General features: G+C 40.6%; 1 protein-coding gene across 4 annotated transcripts in view; it reads left to right on the plus strand.

The window, feature by feature from the left end:
• NR3C2 (nuclear receptor subfamily 3 group C member 2) overlaps positions 1-20,033 on the plus strand; it is a 189,885-nt gene that overhangs the window by 142,385 nt on the left and 27,467 nt on the right. For all 4 annotated transcript variants that reach the window (XM_071431471.1, XM_071431472.1, XM_071431473.1 and 1 more), the window contains 2 exons: positions 15,810-16,148; positions 16,557-16,701. In XM_071431471.1, the coding sequence (XP_071287572.1) occupies positions 15,810-16,148; positions 16,557-16,701 (484 nt within the window). The remainder of the gene's footprint in view (positions 1-15,809; positions 16,149-16,556; positions 16,702-20,033) is intronic.

The raw sequence follows: 20,033 nt of genomic DNA on the forward strand, positions 1-20,033 counted from the left end.
GGAGGTCTTTCCATCACTGCCATGCATGAGATGGCAGAGGAACAATTCTGCATTTCCATGCACTGCAGTGCCTTCTGCTTGGTCAGAGAGGGAAGGGCAGGCTGGAGGGAGAGGAGAGGGCTGCCAGGGAGAGGTAAAGCACCCTCAGCCCAGAGGCAGCATTGCTGTTTAGAGAGCCTCAAGGGCTCCCAAATCATGCTGATGGACCTTCCAGCCTTTGAGCCAGCCCAGCTCTGGCAGGAAATGCTGGGAGCTTAAGGATTTTTCTCTGCTTAGGCCATCTGTCTCCAGTGGTGAGCTCTGCATTGAGCATCTACAGAGGAGCAATACAGCATCTCAATTTTGGGAGCTTCTGTGTGCTGTTGCAGGGCATTTCCAATATGTTGGAGATCATCACAAAAAATAGAGGTGGAAATGGCAAAAAGAGATATTAATTCATATTTGAAAACTGTGCTTTCATATAAAATGCCAAGGTTTGGTACTAATTTTTTTTTTCATATTTAGTTTGAAGAGAATGAGTAAGGTCATGTTATGAAGGTACATTGTGGGTCATAGTTTCATGTAGTCAGTCTGTTTTGCCAAGCATATACATTACTCCAGTAAAAATGGGCTTTTGCCTGTTTCTAGCTTGGACTTGCAGGCAAAATGGGCAAGTATGTTATTAGGTAGTATGAATGGTAAGGAGCTGGAGAAAAATGACTTTATAAATGCAACTTAGTTTAAAGTTCTCTTTGCAGCAGAGTACTCTCTGTAGCTGTGACACACTGCACTGTGCTGTGCTCTTGGTGGAGTAGGGCCAAGCTCAGCTCTCACCCTCCAAAGAAAAGCAAATGTAAAAACAAATCCCAGTTTGTATCAGAGGTGCTGATGTGCTTGGTTTGTGAGAAATAGAGTAAGATGATATGCAAAATGGTCATCAGCATAGCTCAGGGTTGGAAAGCCTGCAAGTTGCTGAAACCATGGGCATTTCTTTTCTACTTGTACATAACTATGATGTTTTATCCCCTCATTTAAAGAAAAAAAGCCAAAACACTAAACCTCCAGTGGATCTAGAAGGAATGTTGCATTATGGAACGAGGTCATGTCTCCCATGGGCTGGAAAGGAACTTGACTCTCCTTTGCCTCCTCCCCGTGTCCAGATGGGAGTGAAGGACCCCAGGCTGCCCCCACCCAGCTTCTCCCACTTACTGAAATAGGGGGGTTATGAAGCAAATTTTGTAATTTCCCAGTTTGAGATTGTCTTCCTGCTCTTACTGAAGATACTAATCTCTATAATGTAAAACTGGAAATCAGAAATAGTGTTCCATGTTTCCTGCAGCACATTTTTGCACAATCTCTGATTAATCTACTGATCTTTTTTCTTAAGGTTTCTTTTTCTCTTTTGGTGATACTCTTTCTCAATATTTTTCAAATAGTAAAACAGAGTGCTTTTGTACTCTGTCAGTCTTTCTGTTTTGTTTTGATGGCATAACTTCTACTTTCCAGCATGCTAATTTTTTTTTTTCCTAAATTAAAAAAAAAAAAAAAAAATTTAGCTGGTGGCAGCATGCCATGATGAGGCACCTTGTAAAAAATATGTGTAATTCAGTGATACAAAATGCACCTTTTTGTGAATGATCAGCCAAAATAATTTGGCAGTTTTATTGTTTACCTCCTCATTTTGTTTGTTGAAAAATTGAAGCATTTTCTAAGCTCTTACATCCTTTAATAATCTTTAGAAAATTATTCATCAAGTCAGCAAATAATTTACCTAATTATGTTATTGTCTCGATTTTTGTTTTGATTTTATAAGAAGCATCTGCAACCTGTAATTTCTGCAAAGCTGAAGTTGCCAAGTATCACATTAAATCATCCTTCTCATTTCTAGAAGGTATGTGTGTGCTCTGCAGACAGCTATATCCTGTTTGGCAAGTAGGACTCCAAAACTTTTTTGGGAATCATATTTTGTTTGTTGTTTTGTTATCTTTTTTTTTAACTCCAGTGACATATGCTAGGCTTAATTGTTGGAAGAGATTCAGAGTGAGCAACTGCACTATGAAGGTATGCTGGCCCATTTTTGGTTTATGCTCTTTTCAAGACTCTGTAATTAATTTTCAGTTAATTACGGACCAGAACGACTTCACGGATTTGGGAAGTTTCTTCCAGCATGTGCTGTGATTGGATTTGGCGAGGCTCTTGCCCTCGCACGAGACGTTTTCCTTTGGCTCCCGCCTCGTGCTGCTGTTCCTCAGTTGTGTCTGTCCTCGTGGTGGCACCGGGGGCTCTCACAGTGACACCCCCAGTCCCTCACCTTGGCATGGGGTCTTATTCCACCACCAGCTGCATCCTGTAAGGCAGCAGCCCCTGGGATGTGTCCCGCATTGCCACCAGGGTGGCACGGAGCCTCCTGGTGTCACTCCCATGTGCTGGAGCCTGGAGAGTGGGAATGTTTCATGTGGTGTCACTTGGGGGTGACTGCCACCCCCCTTTCCTGGGCAGGTTGGTCCTCACACCTGGGATGGGACCTAGTGGCCAGGCATCCCTCCCCGTTCTGCATGTTCAGAAAAGGTTCCTCTTCTGCCATGGGATGTGCCATATGTGCAGAGGGGACAGAAATGTGTGGAAAGATCAGCACCATGCAGGGCTGGAATCCTTCCCTGCCTCAGCTCCCCTGTGAATCACTGCCAAGACTTCCCAGCATTGGTATCCCACAGCAGTGAGGAGCAGCTTGCTGAGGGACCCTTTGGATCTGGAAGGGACATAAAATAGATTTCACCTTGCAAATTACACAGTTCATCATTCTGTCTGCAGAGGCTGCCTGTGAAATCCGAGTCTTGGGTCCGCATACATTTACATATGTAAGACACTTGGTGCACAAGATGCTGGGTGTGATTTGTAGGCTTCACTGGCAGATACCCTTATTTTTTATACATTGAAATATTTCAATAATCTGAAAAATAGGTTAATTAAGATGACCAGTAATAAGATATAGTAGTTCAGCTTTTTGCCCAGCTTTCTATTTTCTGTTTAAGAACTCATACTAGTAGGGTTTTAAATTGCACTATTATTTTCAGTTACTGGAGCTTATATGGTTTATGTTATCATTGTTCCTATCTTTTTGAGAAAAAAAAAAGAAAGAAAAAAATCTGAAAACCTGGAGAAAACATAAATACAGCAAAAGTGTATCCTCTTATTTTTCTGTAGAATTTTCTACTAACCATGATTTCATAAATTTTAAGGGAAAATAGCTTGTGTAAGGCACAAGCAATTTGAGGTATACATATGGTTAAATTTTATTTTTCATTTAAACTTTAACTGCAAAGTATTTTGAAATGCCATTAACTTTTATGCATTTTTATTTGCATTTATTATGTAGCATTTTCTTCTGAGGGAATCCAGTCAATAACTTTTTAGCTTGAACATTCAGCTGGGTTTTTAGCAGCTGTTTCAACAGACCATTAAAAACACCAGCAGGCTGGAAAAGACCTTTAAGTAATAAACAATAGTATTTAAATAATAAGTAACAAACAAATAATATTTAAGTAATTAATAAGTAATAGATAATTATAAGTAATAGATAATTTGCCTGTTGCTTTTAAACCTGCCATTGAAGATGTTGTAGGAGCCAATTTGTTCAGCAGTTAACTTTTCCTGCTTTTGTGTCCATCCTACTCCATGTGTAGTGCTCTTGCCCTGCTCTTGGCATGACCCTCTAACTTTCCAACTTGAATAATCCTCACTAATGGAATGTTTTGATTGGATGTTAGGAAAAGTTTCTCCACTGAAAGGGTTGCCTTTGGAAGCATTGGAAGAGGCTGTCCAGGGAAGGATGTTTTCCTTCAGAAACCATGTAGATCTGCTGCTTAGAGACATGGTTTAGTGGAGTTGGCAGTGTTGGGTTAATGGTTGGACTCAATGATTTTAAAGGTCTTTTCCAACCAAAATGATTCTGTGATTCTTGAATATTGTAGATAACTATGAGAATAGTCACATGCAACAACTAGTAAGAAATTGTTTGTGAATGGCAGTTAAAAATGCAGAATTCTGAAGAGGACTGGTAATGTCAGAGTAATCTCTCAGGCATCAATTAAAAGCAATATTGAAAGTGTGTCCTTGGCATTTTGCTGATGATTTTATTCTGTTTGCAAAGGCAGCTGGAGAAGATGCACTGTAGGGGTTCAAGAGCCCACACTCACATCCAGTAGTCCCTGATCAAACTCCTAATCGGGTTCATGCTTTGTTTTTTTCATGTTTTCCTGATTCCAGCTCTCCCTTCTGCAAGAGCCCAGCTGCCAGCAACATTTGTCTTGCCTCCAGGAACAGCCTTTCAGGCCTTTGGCATGGGGCTGCTGGGCTCCAGACTTCCCCTTCTATCTTCTGGACTCTCCCCTGTGCCACTCAAGGCACAGCACCCTTGGTTGCCAGCCCTGCAGAGGAGCTGCATCCCTGCTGGGCTCCTGCTGGGAGTGTGTCCCAGCCTGCCTCCTGTCCTGCAGTGCTGCTGTGCACGCAGGCTCTGGGGGTGCTGTCTGATTTTGGCTGTGCAGCACTCCCTGTGCAGGCTCAGAGCCTGCTTCACATCCCCTACATGGTGCCTTGCTTTGGTTCAAAACACAAGATGGGTGATCACAGTTTTCTAAGAGGAAGATTTTCAGCATTTCTCAAAGCTGTTATGTGCAGCTCTTGGTGAAGTTTTGTTTTTTCCTGAATCACCAAATTATCACTTCCACAGTGATATTATTATTACAGTTTCCTTCCACAGTGCTCTAAGTCCATATCCTTTTTACTCTTCCTCACAGTAAAAGCGTAGTCTTTGCTGTCAAAACTTGCCTGTGTCTCCTGTTCCTCTTTTTCCAGAGCTGCTGGTTGTCACCAGAACCCTTTAGAAACCTGCCCCTGTGGTTTGTGATGATGTATTTCCATTACTCACTTCCCCATCATGAGAGAAGTTGTAGGAGCAGGAGGAACTTGTCCTTTTCACCAAGCATTGCTTCAGAGAATTTCCATCTGAATAGCAGGGCATAAAGATTTAACTGGCCATGCTTGCAACAACCTTGGCAAAAGTAGGGTGGGCTCACAATGCTGAATTGTTCTTTTTGTTATTGATCTTATTTCCTGCTTTTTTCTCCCCACCAATTCCCAAGTGCGCAGCTTTCCATTTTTTGTATCTGTGTTTTGCTTAAATAAGTGTGAGGTGTGGCAGGCATACCTGGCTCAAAAAGCAGCCCTTGGAGCCCAGTGGCAGTAGAAAGAACATTTCCCAGCAGGTTATGAAGGGAACGTTGAGCACATTTAAGCCTTAGGAATACACAGCAGCAGGAAGCTGGTGTTTAATAAAGAGGGAGGCCAGGTGAAGGCACTGGATGGGGTGTTTCTAAACCACCCAGTACACATCTTCCTGCACACTGGGGCTGGTGGTTTGTGTGCTTTTGTGGTTCTCTGCCATCAGCTTTCCCAGATTATACAAATGGGTGATGGTAGAGATTTGCCATTACCCCGGAAAATGGTGGGTATTACCTACAGAGTGTTTTCACTAATGTTCAGGGTGATTTATTGAAGCAGGAGATTAACAGGGCTATACTCTTTTTTCTTTTTTAATGACTAATCATGAACTAGATGGTGAAAAATATGGCCAAGATGACTGCAGAAGATAAACAGCCCGGTCGTATTTCACAGGTAGCTTTGCTGTTCTGGGAAGTGGGGGAGATAATTTCTAGAAGATGAGGGACAGACCAGCAGCATTCAATGTATTAGGAGTAAGGTCATTTGACAGAAATCTGTGTTGATAATAACTGGGGATATGGAAGTCATACAGATGAGGAGACAAAGGATCTCACAGGTTTTGTTGCTTGGGGGAAAAAAAAAAATCAAGTGGGAGTGTGGTAATAACATACCCAGAAAGACCACAGAGGGAAGGGCAGCACTTACAAAGCTTAGTTCTAGCAAGAAGAAAAATGACACACTCTTTAGCATGGAGTGGAAGTCTGAGCACTCAAGATATAGAATAAGAGGTGCTATGGCAGAGTTTGGTTTTGAAGGACTCTGAAACACTTGTTGAGAGAGCCTTTGTCTCCAATGTAAATATGAAGTTTTACACATGGTAAGTGCCTGTCAGGGTTTTATCGTGTTGTGATCGGGATGGAGGGCACATAAACCATGTAACAGACATGGAACATTGGGTATCAACCCAAATAAAAGAAAGAGAGAAGACTTGGATGAGGAGTGCCTTGCAGAAGGCTGGATGGGAATGGGTGTCTTGGGAGGAACGTTGTCACTCGGCCTAAGGCAGAAACCAGTGACCATAGCCAAGAGTACTCAGTCTGGTGCAGTCAAAATCTGTTCTCCAAAGTTTCCTTAACTTTCTTTTTAATCAAATTATTACCAATGCTTGCAGTTCAAGCTGCTGATGTTTCATTCTAACAGGTGTCTTGGAGTTGTAGGTGATCTCATCTTTGCATTTGTTGTTGACATTTTACTGCTTGTCTTTATTTGATGTCAAATAGAATAATCAAAACTACTGATGCATTTAGTAGACAATTCTTAGCTCAAGAATTATTGAATTTGCTAAACGCTTGAAGAATGAATAAATAATCAGTAAAAATGAGTTTTGGGAGCATCTGAAAAGGACTGATTAAGATTGGCTTTTATCAACATTATAATTTACTTTTGTAAGCTTTTTTTTAAGGCTTTGTTTATTGGATGATTTAAATATTTAGTAAATACATTTCTTTTGAAATTAATGAAGAAGTACAAGAGAGAGTTTTATATACCAAAAATGTTAGATGTGAGATTGTGTTATGTGATTTGGGGATTTAATATGCAATATATATTGGGGGAAATTTTTCATACTTTAGCCATTTCTCATTAAAAAGCTTTATCAAAACCAGCTTGATTTGATTTTAACAGGAAACCACTAATTGGCATTTGGTGAAAGTTGTTCCCACACAGGGAGGAGTACCCCTATGAAACTGTTATTTTTCATTTAATTATCACTTTGAGGATTGCTGAGAAACAAGCAAATGTGTTAGACATTTTCCCTGACAACCTAAATATTCCTGTAAAATGCACTTTGGATCTTGGCTTTCTTTTGTCACTTCTGTCCGCTGTCTCTTCATGAATGCTTAGCCTGAAACTCAACTTCAAAAAGGGATTAATTCCTCTGTCTCTTACCCAAACACTCCCCAGTGTTCATCCCTGTCCCATGTGACAGACAGGTGGGTAACCTGAGCTTGACCCTTGGGTCAGACCTCAAAATACACAAGATTTGATCTGGGCTTTCACCTGAAGATTTTTGAGACAACTGCTGTGTGCAAACGTTGGTGTGAGGTGCCACCTCCCTGCAGGTGTTTGCATTTCACTGCTCAGTATCTCGAGCCATAAGTGTAATCAGAAGAAAATGTGTTTTTTTCATTAAAATATCATGAGATTTCTCATGAAGTGGGCATGTAATTACTCAGAATAGTGTTCTTCCAGAGTGGTTCCTTGTTATGCTGAAAGGACATCCGGAGTAGAGTCCTGTTGGGGATCCAGTAGTAATTGTAATGATTACATGTATAACAAAGTAGGGAATAAATGTGTAAATCTACAAATTTCGATCAGAACTCCAAAAGGATCTTCAGTTCCAGTGTTGGAAACCAATGTGATGGCATTTTTGGTACAGACTGGGATGTTGAGAAGTGCAAGTTGAGGCATGGGGAAATGGGATACCTGAGAGCAGCTGCTGAGAGATGGCAGGGAAGAAAGAAGAGCACGGTCGGGTGATGATCATGAGGTAAAGTCAGAGAGGTGAAATTGTTGCAAAAATAGGCAAAGTCTTGTGTGATGCCAAGGAATCACTCTGTTTCTTGTCAGAGCTGGCAAGTGTGGGCCTGATGATTGTGTCTGGTTTCAGCACTTCTGGGCAGCCTTGCAAAATTGTCATGTATGTTCCTGTGCCAGTTGGTGGGATTGCAGTACCCGTGGTACCTTTGTGAAGGACGTGTCTCTCATGTCTTCTGGGACTTGTCCAGTGTGAATGTCCTGCAGGTCCCTTTTTAACCTGTTCTGTTTTTTCACATCAGGTCTTTACATTTAGAAAGGTTCCTTTAAGATTTAAACTGAATCTTCCTGAAATTTCATATCATGTATCTGAAGAAAGGTGCGTACAGATTAGAGACTGTCCCGGGAAGAACAAGGATAATAAGATGCTTAGGAAAAGAAAAAAGAAACAGAGTCAAAGAAACTCATTTCATGTTAGTGTAGAATGGAGAGGCTTTAAGAAGGTCATAATACCAGTCTTTCAATTCAAAAAGTGGTGTAAAAGAGGACAGGAATGATAAGTTGTTCTTTTTGGCCACTGGGGGAATGATAGGGAGAAATCAACTTTACTGCAGACAAAAATGATGCAACACTGGAGATGTTGGGAGAGCACTGAGTGGTTTGATAGTGGTGGGATATTGTAGAATTCTCTTTATTGGAGATGAATAGCATACTGAGTTGGGCAAAGTTCAGTTGATCCTGCTCAAGGCGATCAAATAAACTCTTCAGATAAATTGTTTCTGTGCTTTACAGGCCTGTGCTCCAGCAGCATTGCACTGCATCATTTATTAGAATCTGTTCCAAACAAAGCAAAATGCAAACATTTCTGAGGTTGTTCTATAAGTAACCAAAGTAATATTTACCTAGTTGCAGTCTGTTTTATTAGAATTTAAATCCAACTAGAATAACGAACCAAAATACATCCAGGTGAACATAATGAAAATAGTACACAATTACCATTAAAATGTGCATCAGAAGCTCTTTCTTCTATCTGTGTTGTACCTCCCTTGTAGGTATCCAGATGTAAACCAAGAATAAGAATTGCACTTATGGATGGTCCTGGCTCTTTGCAGGGTCTGACTAAAGGCAAATAAAATGTGACATTTCCATAGATCAGACTTCATGCATGTTTACTCCTTGTCTTTAAGCTGTCCAGTCCTGTCAGATTAAAGTGTTATTTATTAATTAGTAAACAGTATGTCAGACTATGTCATTGTTTCAGTTGTGCCTTCCATTTCATTCCACTGAATTCAATCATCAGATTGAAGCTACTTGTCCAATAAAAAACTTCCTTCTTACATTGGAGGATAAGAAATGAGGAAATTTTTTTCACTTTGTTAATTAGACTGCTGATTCCTCAGGCTCAACACCAAGTTTTCTGTCACTTTGTCCTCTGGGTCACAGCTGTCAGAAACAGATTTTAAAATTTATTTTGCCATGTGAAGCCAGGACCTTTGTTTTCTTCCTTACCAGCTGCAGTCTTGCTTTCTTTGCATATTTAGACAGACTACTGGGTCTCTTCAGCATATCCCAAACACTACTGCAGAAATCACCCTTGAAATGCCTCTGCTCTGCAAAAGTTGAGTCCTTTTGGCAGTGTGTCTTACATGATAAAGTAATTTTGTGCTCTCCTTTTAAGTCCCTGTACAAGTTGTCCCTGCTTCAGTAGTTGCTTTTCGTTTGCTTCCTCCCCTTGGTCTCTCCAGTCAAAGCAGTGACTCATCTGCTTGTCTGTGGGCCCCAAGATTTGTACCTGGTCCTTCCTCTCACACATGGCACAACAGGAGTTGGACTCATGGATCCTTGTGGGCTCCTTCCAGCTCATGTTCTATGATTCTAACACTTGGGGTCACATTTAGAGGTTCTTCATCTTCTGGAGCTACCTGAAAATCAGTGGTTTGTTTCCCAAAGTGGGTAATGGGTTTTATGAAAGCTTTAGGGTCCTATCATGGTTGTTTCTGGAAGAAAATAAGAATGCTTGAGTGCACTTTGTAGGGAAAATTGAATAATGCTGTAGGATCTTGGTTGCATTACTGTTTTTCACTTTATTCCATGCATTCCCAGGCATATGTGTCTGTGTCTATATGAAGTCTGTATTATTGTCTAGAAAATTCTCAGCAAAATCTCATTCCCATTGTGCTAGACAACTAAGTGAAAAAACGACTGTACCAAGATAGCTCAAAATTTTCATGTCAAGATACAACAGATTTGGGGGAAGGGAAAACACTATTTGTGGTAGCAGTAAAATAGCTAATGAGAACAGATGTCAGCTCATTGAAGTAAGTGAGGCAAAGTCACCAGGCAAACATGATGAAAAGATTCAGAGGAGAGAAGAGTGGCATTTTGATGGAGCATTTATCTGTACAAAGGTGGAGGCGCTGAGTGAGGGCTTAGAGAAGAATCTACCTTGAGTCAGAGCTGCCTCGAGGGGAGAATTGGCACCTTTGGTAACTGTGGTGCAGCAAGGTCCTGGAGGTTGTTTTTGGAGAGCAGAGGGAGGTGTTAGTGGCGGGGTGTGCAGGGAAATCCTGAAGCATTTGGCATAGGGTGGAAGGGAGGTAGCTGGCAGCTGTGGAGGCTGGGCAGGAGGCGGTGGTTGGAGCTCAGGTGTGGAGCTCGGGCACTGGAGCTCAGTGGAGGAGCCCAAGTGTTTGAAATGCAGGTGTGCACTGGCTTGGGCACAGAGTTACAGGTGGCCACAGTGAGTTTGTTTTGCAGCATAGTGTCTACCCTCAGGCTGCCTAGACCGCCAGTGGTACAGCACACGTTAGAAATAATCCCAAATTATTCCACTCGTCTGAAGTGCATGTAGTGATTTGCACCTCCCCTGCCTTGTCTTTTATATTTCGTATATTTACTTCAGTTGCTGCTTTCTCTTCTTCTCTGCATCTTTTTTTAAACATCCACCACTTTTTGTGTCCTCTGCTGTGTCGATTCTGTTTCCCCTCTCTCTCCACTGAGAGGCTTTATACTAGAGGTAACATGTGTTTTTATAATGTGCTTTTGATATCCCCTGTGGGTTCAAACATGCATAGAATATCATAAAGATCTGTTGGGTCAGGATCAGCACGGTCCTGGCTCTGGCAGAGCTTTACAGATGTGATTAAATAAAGGTCTTAGTCGTCTAAATTGCGACTTTAGGTGTACAAACAGTAAATGATTTTCTGATGGACATCAAGGCAAGCTCTGAATATCATCTTTAAGAAAAAATAAATTTAGATTCCAGGGGGTTGTCATCACAAGTCTTGTGATTCACCCGGCATAGAACTACAGCTTATTTTCTAAACTTCAGACTTGGCTTACTTTTTTAACTTTCAGAGTACTGGAAGCGAGCGTGAGTCTGCAGAGCTTTTTACATTGTTCATCTTCTAAATTTGAACACTAGTACAATTCTACAAACAAGATACTACTCTCTTAGAAATCTGCTGAATTAAATCATAATATTTATGGGGGCTTATCTATTAAAAACATTTTGTTCTTCAATGTTTCTGGATCCCCTTTTTTAACTGTAATGTGATGAAAATTATTAATTTTGAGCCTATGAAAAATAGTGATTGGGTGTTGGAGTCCATAACTTAATTTGTGTATATTCCCTGGGCACAAGGGAAGCATATAATGTCTATAATCTACATGTACTATCTTCCTCTAGACCTAACTTGTATAGCATGTGTACGTTTACTATGATATTTTTGAAAAGATAGTGTGGTAGTTTACCTCTCTTGTGGCTACCCTAAACCCTAAGCTTTGCCCTTAAAAATAAAGAATGCTATAATTTGTAGTTGATGTTCATGTTAATTTGTATTCCGAAGCTGCTTTACAATAGGGCCACATCCAGATGAATGTTCTGTTATTGGACCTAGAGTAGCATTCCCTGTTGCAGGTGACTAGAAACCTACTCAGCATTTCACAGATGGCACAAAAACTCCCATCCTGAGATGGCAGGATCCCTCTTTCATCTTCAAGAAAGGAGACTTCCATGTGAGGGTTCAATAGTTAGGAACCAGCTGTCCAACTGACTTGAATCTTATTTGTTCCACTATTTATTGTTAGAGCTACACAGAATGGCTGTTGGAGGTGCTTTTTTAAAATCTAGGTTTGTGACTTTTCAAATGTTACGCCTTATTTCTTTTAATTGGAGCATAAGGACCACCTAAAATACTCAACAAAAGTCATGACAGATATATGAGATTTTAACCTCTGGTATACCTGCAGTGTCTTTCTCTATTGTTTGTTTTTCTTCACCTATTGCTCTATCTCAGATGACTGAAAAATAGGAGAATTATAATATGATATTCTGGTTGCAATAACATTGAACAGGAGGGCAAGAAGTCCTGCAGTCACTGCTACACAGCCATTTGGATGAAACCCTTGTCCTAACCCCAGACAGGCTTCAGACTTCAGCTTTGTCACTGGAAATACCCCATGCTTGCTCCATCCCCTGGTCATTGTGGAGAGCCAGGGATTTCTTGAGTGTTTTCAGGGAGTAATCCTGATGAGTGTGGCTTTTACTCTCCATTTCAGAGGTGGCTTATTTGGCTTTGTAGCTGGTATTGGAGTGAGAGAGCAGATGTGAAAAACGGCTTTTAAAGAGCGCCTTGGAGTATGTACTGCTCAGTTTGTATTTAATCTTTACTTGTTGGTTTCTGTGGGAGTTACCAAACCAGTTGAGCTACAGCACTGGCATGGAGCCAAATGAAAAATACAGTTTTCTTCACTGTAAACATGACTGTCAAGCAGTAATGTTTTTCTCAGCTTCATTTTAAAGGCATTATAATGGAAGAAAATGAAACTAAAACACATTTTTATGCCAGTTTTATACGTGGAAGAATTTTTTTTTTCTTTTAATAAAAAACTCTTGGAGAATAGAACATACAAACTTATGTCTTAAGTATGTTATCAGTTATCTGTGCTGCAAGATACTTGATGGAGTTGGTAAACCAACACTTTTTTTTATTCTGGTGTAGTTTTGGTGCAAATGCATTTTTTTGCCTCTGTAAACATGAAAAATGTGTAGAGTTCTCTTTTTTTAGTCCTGTTTTGATAACAGAAAAAAATAAAATAGTGCCTGAAAAACTTAATGAATAATAGCAGCAAGAACTAATCTCTGTCTCTTCAGGCTTATTTTTAAACTCTGTTTTCAGTGTCCAATGGCTCTGTTAACTCATTATCAGACATTCAGCTGAGTTTGCTCATCGTTGCTTTGCTTTTGGGATTTATTTTGTTGAAAAATCTGTAAGTCCAGCTTTGTCTTTCTAAGATAAATGCAAACTATATTTAGTGCTCACAGTGATGAAAATGCAGTTGTTCCCCATGTGGTGCAGTTGCACCTACTCAAGTAGGTGCACCACATGGGGAACAACTGCATTTTCATTTCCTTTTCAGGGCTGAACTTTCCAGGGTTGTCTGCTTTGCCTATAACTCCCTCTGTTTTATTTTGCAGAGTGAGGAAAACGCTTGTTTAACAAAATGATCAGCTGCTGCTTTGTAAAATGGATTTTTGGGTACTAGAGTTGAAAATGACATCTTGAAGAATGGAGGTTGCATCCATGTAGCTTGATGCACCAGAGGATGAAAAAATCCTTTGGTTGTGCTTCGTTGTTTGAATGAGTTTTTTTAAGAATTTCGTAATAGAAAAGTAAGAAATAGGATTTGAACAGACTTATAGAAGGATCTTCTCACAATTCTTGTGTCTTGAGACAGATTAAGCTGCAGTGAAACCTTTGCTGACAGCTACTTGTCTCATCTCTTCCTTATAACTTCAAATGGACAGCTATTCCTGTGTAGCCTGTGCTAATGCTTTTGGTAATTAGGAGGTTTTTGCATAGATGTGATTAGCTGAACAAAAGAACTTTAAATTTTATTAGGAGCAGTACATTTTTATTTGCATATTCAATCCTTTTATTAAAAAATTCAACTTGCCTCACTTGGTCTGTATGTCTGCAGGCATGGAGGAAATAAGGAATTCTCAAAAGCAGAGAAATACATCCTGAAATGAATCAATGAAATTAATTTCCTTCACCTAATTTCCTCCACCTCTCAGAAGCTAAAGTGATAAAAGTTAAACATAGATCTCTGAAGTTCTTTGTAGGCTATATGAGGGTTGTTTGCACTGAGATCAGCCAGGAAGATCCTTCATGGTGTGATAGAAACTACTACAAACTGATGTTTGGATTTTGGACTCCCTGCTCCATGCAGGATGTGCTGCAGTAGCAGGGAATTTTATTTTTATCTTTTGAACGCCATAGTCAAGGAGCATCTCTTTGGGCACCTTCAAGATCTTGTGTATGAGTAGTAACATCACTGTTTTCTGTGCCTCGTGCTTACCCTAATAAATAATTTTTTCTGTTGAATCTTGGGATGAACCATCTCCTCTGAGTTCAAGGTACTGTCCCAGCAAGGAAGCGTTGAAAACAAGGGGCTATTGTTGCACTTGGGTGTGCATTGTCCTGGCCCCTGGGCGTCTGTATCCTGCCTCGCTCATTCCCAGCCACTGGCTCTGGGCAGGCAGCCCCAGTGTCCAGGAAACAGCGACACTTTAATGGCTGCTGTCACCAGAAATGGTCTGAGGGCAGCAGCAGCTCTGCTGTTGGAGGGGGGTTCTTAAAACATTGGTTTGTAGAAGAGTAATGAGGTGGTTCTGTGGGTCTCACTGGGGAGTTTCCTGCGCCGTAAATAAGAGGAGCAGGAACAGGCACATAGAGCAAGCTTTGGAAACATCCCAGGAGGAAGTGGCATGGCATGCTGAGCTAGAGTGGAGGTGAACATTTTTGAGAGATGGAAGTTGTCCAGAAAGGATCCTGGAACTGAAGAAAAGGAGTTATATTTAAGGAAAGATAGAGGAGGGGAATTGATGATGGGAAGAAACTTGAGGAGGTAAACTTGGGAAAGGATATGGACTAGGAAGGGGCTATTTACAACAGTATTCCAAGTGGGAGTGAGATAGGCTTGTATTTACTGATGCCAGTAAAAGGAATGTTGTAAGAATCAAGAGAGAGGAAGATAAAAGTCCAGACAAGGGTTTTAGCTGTGTCCAGATAGATAAGAAAGATTTCATTTGAGAGAAGTTACTCGGAAAGATCTGCAAACACTTAAATGTAGTTCATTATTTATTGATTTTAAAGATTATTTGTTGTTGTGGTTACATTTCCCTATTGCAAAAAGGGTGATGATGGTTTTTTTGGTTGGTTCTTTGTTTGTGGTTTTTTAACAGAATTGTCTTGGTTTGTAATTCCAATTCTTTTCTCCTGCTATGGCAAAGTTGGGAATGCAGCCCACAGAGAATGGCTGGCCTCTCTTCAAGGAATCGAAGCACCATAGCATTGCTGGCTTCTAAGAGTACTTAGTAAAGAAAAGTAGGGTGGGTAGAATTAAAGAAAATAAAAGAAAATTAAAAGAAAAGGGAAGGCAAATCATCAGAGACATGTTGATAGCAGTGAGAAAGGTGTTACATGAAGTTCAGTTTTTCTTCTTTAAGTGGATAAATATTTAAGCTTTAAATATTCAAGAGAAATGGGTAAAGCTGTTACAGACATATCAAAGCAGCAAAAGGAAAGGGGACTTGACTAAGTTGAGCTGTTCAAAATGAATTGACTGCAGTTCAAGTTGAGGCAAAAGCTTAGGAGGGCTCTGGGTCTGCTAATATTGTGCAGATTCCTTTTGATGACCAATGCAATGCAGATCATGAATTGCAGCCTTGTAGGTGATAAGTGATTACAGGTCTGAAATGTTTAGTTGGCACTGACCACAGTAACTAGGATGTTTTATGCATGTCTGTATGGAGGCAGATACTGGACATTCTGTCATGTATAAAAACATCCAGTAAAGCAGTGAAAATGAGCTTAGAGATGTCTTTTGTTCCTTTTTCCAGTGTGACGATGCTGCCAGCAGTGAGGTATTTCTTAAGGTCCTGTGCCTGTTTCACTGAAGGGCTTTGAGATTATATTTTGGCTTTCATTTCCTGTATAAAGCCCAGAAGCCCAGGGTTTTGCTGGCTTTCTGTACTGACTTGGCTTTCTCATTGCTCACATTCACAGCCCGGAAGTCCAAAAAGTTGGGGAAATTGAAAGGGATGCACGAGGAGCAGCCCCAGCAGCGGCAGCAGCCGCCCCCGCAGAGCCCTGAGGAAGGGACGACGTACATCGCGCCCGTGACCGAGCCCTCTGTCAACACTGCACTTGTCCCCCACATGTCTGCTATCTCACCAGCACTTACTCCCTCTCCTGTTAAGATCCTTGAAAGCATTGAGCCGGAGATCGTGTACGCAGGATACGACAGCTCGAAGCCGGACACGGCGGAGTACCTGCTCTCCACCCTAAACCGCCTGGCCGGCAAGCAGATGATTCAGGTGGTGAAGTGGGCGAAGATACTTCCAGGTAGGACCATGAGTCATCTGCTGAGATGTCACTTCACTGTTTCTTTTAGTTCAGAGAAATATTTGCTTGGCAAATTGCATCTTTAATCCATGGACTGTGTTGAGAAAACCGGCAACTGGGGGGTGTGAGACATGAACCTCTGAGAGAAGATAGTTGGGTTTTTTTCTTATTTTATGTAAAGTTTGTTTCAAATGTCTGTGATTGATGTTTAAAAAGCTTTCATTTTCAGTAATAGCCTCTTAAGAAGAAAACATGTTTTGTCACTGGAATGAAAAATTGCGGTTTTATTTTTTCTGAATTGGGAGTGTTGCTCTTGTTAGTGAATACTGGAAAAGTACTAAGCTATGTGTTTAGTGATGGTTTGACCTGCCCTTGTAGTTCATGGGTATTTTCTGGTTTGATCTCTAGGATTTAGAAACTTGCCTCTCGAGGACCAAATTACTTTAATTCAGTATTCATGGATGTGTCTGTCATCGTTTGCCTTGAGTTGGAGGTCGTACAAACATACAAACAGCCAGTTCCTCTATTTTGCTCCAGACCTGATCTTCGATGAGTAAGTATTTCTTAATGGCCCTTTTCAGTGTAGGCTGGAAGGATTGCTGTCTTTATTTGGTTTTTCAGGCATACTCGCAGTCTAAGAAAATTTCAGCTAATTGTGGCTTAAAAAGCAGCTGAAGTTTTAATTTTTTTCAGTGACTCACATTTCAATTGCCAAAGCTTTGATTACTGCTGTCCACTTCTCCTTATGTATGGGGATGTGTTCTCAAACTGGGACCATCCCACTGGTTTGAAATGTGACTGATACACAACCACAATTTATAGAAAAGAACATTTTTTGGTATCTACTGGAGCTTGGAAAAATATCCAACTTCTAGGAAATGTGAATGTTTAAATTACTGGGGTTTTTCAGAGCAGTCATATAATGGTGCTTTTGTTAACAATATACAGCTGTTCAATGTGTTTTCTTGACAGTCTTAATTACCCTTCTTTGCGACCGTGAAAGAAGCCAAAATGTTTTTTCAGTAATGAAACATAACTTCTTTTATGATGCATTCAGACAAAAAGAAGGATCAACCATTCTGTCTGAGTATGTGTTCCTTCATATTTTATGTTTGTGTGTGTTTAGTGCTTTGCTTTTGATGACTATAATTTAATTTCTGCTCCATTCTCCTAGTGTTTATTACAAGACAGTAAAGTCAAAAATCTAAGTGAATGCACAGGCAGTCAAATAGGGGCTTGCATCATTTACTTATCCCAGAAAGCTGAGGGGGTTTTTTTAGAGGTAAAAAGGAGACATAATCAATAGGATATGGGTTCACTTGGGGGGGGGGGGGGAACACAAAACAGGAATAGAATTTAAAAAAAAATAACTTACCACTTAATCTCCTGATGCATTTTGAAATCTTTTTCTTGGAAAAGACGCGCTTTGTCACTGTCTATCTTAATAGTCTGTCTTTGATTTAGGAATCCCTAAATAATTAATGAGTATGAGATGGGTCCCAAAGCAGTGAGCAGTATCAAACAAGGATTGTTTGGTTTGGGTTTTTTTTTAAGAGAGGGAACTGGTGATTTACTTCATGTGGCCGAAAATGTAGTGTCAGCCATTTTCCACGTTGAAAGTACTTCCATTATGACTTGAACATTAGAGAATTGTCACAGGAGAAGAAGAAAAGGTATTTGTAGCTAGAGGTAAGTGAAAATGTGAACTTTGAAGAGTTTAGGTCTCTTGGGGGAATGTAGACTAACAGTTGAAACACAAAAGCAGCTTTCCCTCATCTCAAGAAAGTCAGTCAGGGGGTCAGAATTTATTGGATAGAGAAATCAATCCTGCTTGCAAATAAAAGTGTGTGCATTGCTTGCTCTTGTTCTACTGCAGCTAGAAGCAACTTCGAGAATTTGAGATCAATTGAGAGTTTTATGCTGCAAGCCTTGAAGATAGGTGCCTGTAGAATTATATTGAGGTTGAGGTAGGGATCCAGTTGCAAAAAAGAGTGCAAAATTAAAACATCCCAAACCAGATATGTAATTGAGATAGTGGTCTGGTCTCCTGTGTATTTGGCAATATACTCATTGTAGAGAGAAGGCAATTGCTTATAAGTAGAGAAAAAAAAATTTCCAGGAGATGTAAGAGGGGTACAGGGCCTTTTGAAGTAGTTAATCAGGGCAGAAATTTCCCTGGAGGTGAAAGAGTAGACATTTGAGGTGAAAGAGTAGGACATTTGAGGTGAAAGAGTAGGACATTTGGTGTTCACTTTGAAACAGTGATGGACACATCTCTGGAATGTGAAGGGTTTTCTTTCACACACACTTTGCTTGTGTTTCATACTCCCTGGGTAGCACGGCAGGCATTTGTTCCCAGTCTCTCACATTGCCACTCAAAATGGTGGTTGAGGCTGCATTTGGAGTCTGAGTTTAGGGCTCTCTGGCAAAGTAAAGTTGTTGAGAAGCTGGCAGAGACCCAGTGGAGGATGGCCAAGGTGGTCAGGGCTGACTGGGACAGTGAGGGACCTGATGGTGCAATGTGGATTTAATTGCACCCTTCAGCTTCCTAATGAGTGGTAGAAAAGATGAAATGTGGCTTTTCATGGAGGTGTTCAGGGGAAGAATGAGAGTTTGTGATCCCAAGCTTGGAACAAGACAGTGCCTCCTGGTCAGCAGGAGAGGACATTTCCTAAGGAGATGTTAATCAGCCGAGCAGGTGCCCAGAGAGACCCTGGAGTCTTGGTCCCGGATGATGTCCAAGCCTTCACTGGGCAAAGCCCCAAGCAGCCTGCTCCAATGTCAAAATTAGCTCTGCAGAGAACCCCAACAAGGGGTTGGACTTGAGACCTCCAGAGGTCCCTCCCAAGCTACTGTTTTGTGATTCTAAGTTAAGAGATGCAGTGCTTTTCCCAGTTTTGAGGTAAGGCCAGAGATTACGTACTGGAATTGTACAATGCAGTTCAGTGTAGGAACCATTTCTGTAATACAAAATACAATACATATTCCTGTTCATGAAGTGCTTTGAAACTTTGCTCTGAAATTCCTGAAGGCTGATCTTACCTTTACTTTTTGAGTACCTTGAACTTGGAAATGTGCTTTGTAATTATAAACACTGGGCTTTGTTTCTGTGCCATGGAGTTTATTAGACCTCCTTGAGGTTTACCTGGTGAAACTTTCTGAGTGTTTTACTGCCCTTGGCATTTTAGGACATTTATAAATTGATGCAGAATGAAAGGGGATGCTTTACAATGCCTTTCCTTTTAGTGGTTTGAGAGAGTTTCATTTCTGTTATCACCTGGCCAAGATTTTCTTGGTATTTTTTCATATTGTGTCTGGAGAGGTCATTTCCTGTTTCTCTACAAGAAAAAATAAGCAGTGTCCTTGACCAGACCCTTGGTGCCCCAGAGGGTTCAGCATTTTCTTCAATGAAAATGAGTGAAAGTAGAGGTTGGCATTAGTGGAATTATGTGGCTTTGTTTTACGTTAAATGAATTTTCCGTTTACTCTTAACTACTGTGAATAAAAGGAAGTTGTAATGTTTCTGGAGGGCCATGATATATGATCTTGTTTTCTTTCTTGTTCTGAAGGCCTGTAAACAAGGCCAATAACAAATGAGGATCTGTATTGTTAATAGTTGTTAAATGTAGTTTTGATTGTATAAATACAGTGCAAAATGCCTCCCTACTCATATGTGGTTTGATTTCCTGTAGGCTTGTGGAAGGCTGGAAATATTTGTCTGCCTTCATTTAGTCATGCTACCTATCTAATTAAGTGTACTGTTTGTCTTTATGGTTCAAGCATATATTCCATTGATTTAATTGGGCTTAACTGAACACAAAGATTTTAACTGAGGGATAAGGAAATGGCTGCTCAGCCTGTCACAGAAATGCCTAAAAAACAGCC

The sequence above is a fragment of the Agelaius tricolor genome, unplaced genomic scaffold, assembly GCF_023055355.1.
Source record: "Agelaius tricolor isolate 1412-34295 unplaced genomic scaffold, bAgeTri1.0.p SCAF_8, whole genome shotgun sequence".
Lineage (NCBI taxonomy): Eukaryota > Metazoa > Chordata > Aves > Passeriformes > Icteridae > Agelaius > Agelaius tricolor.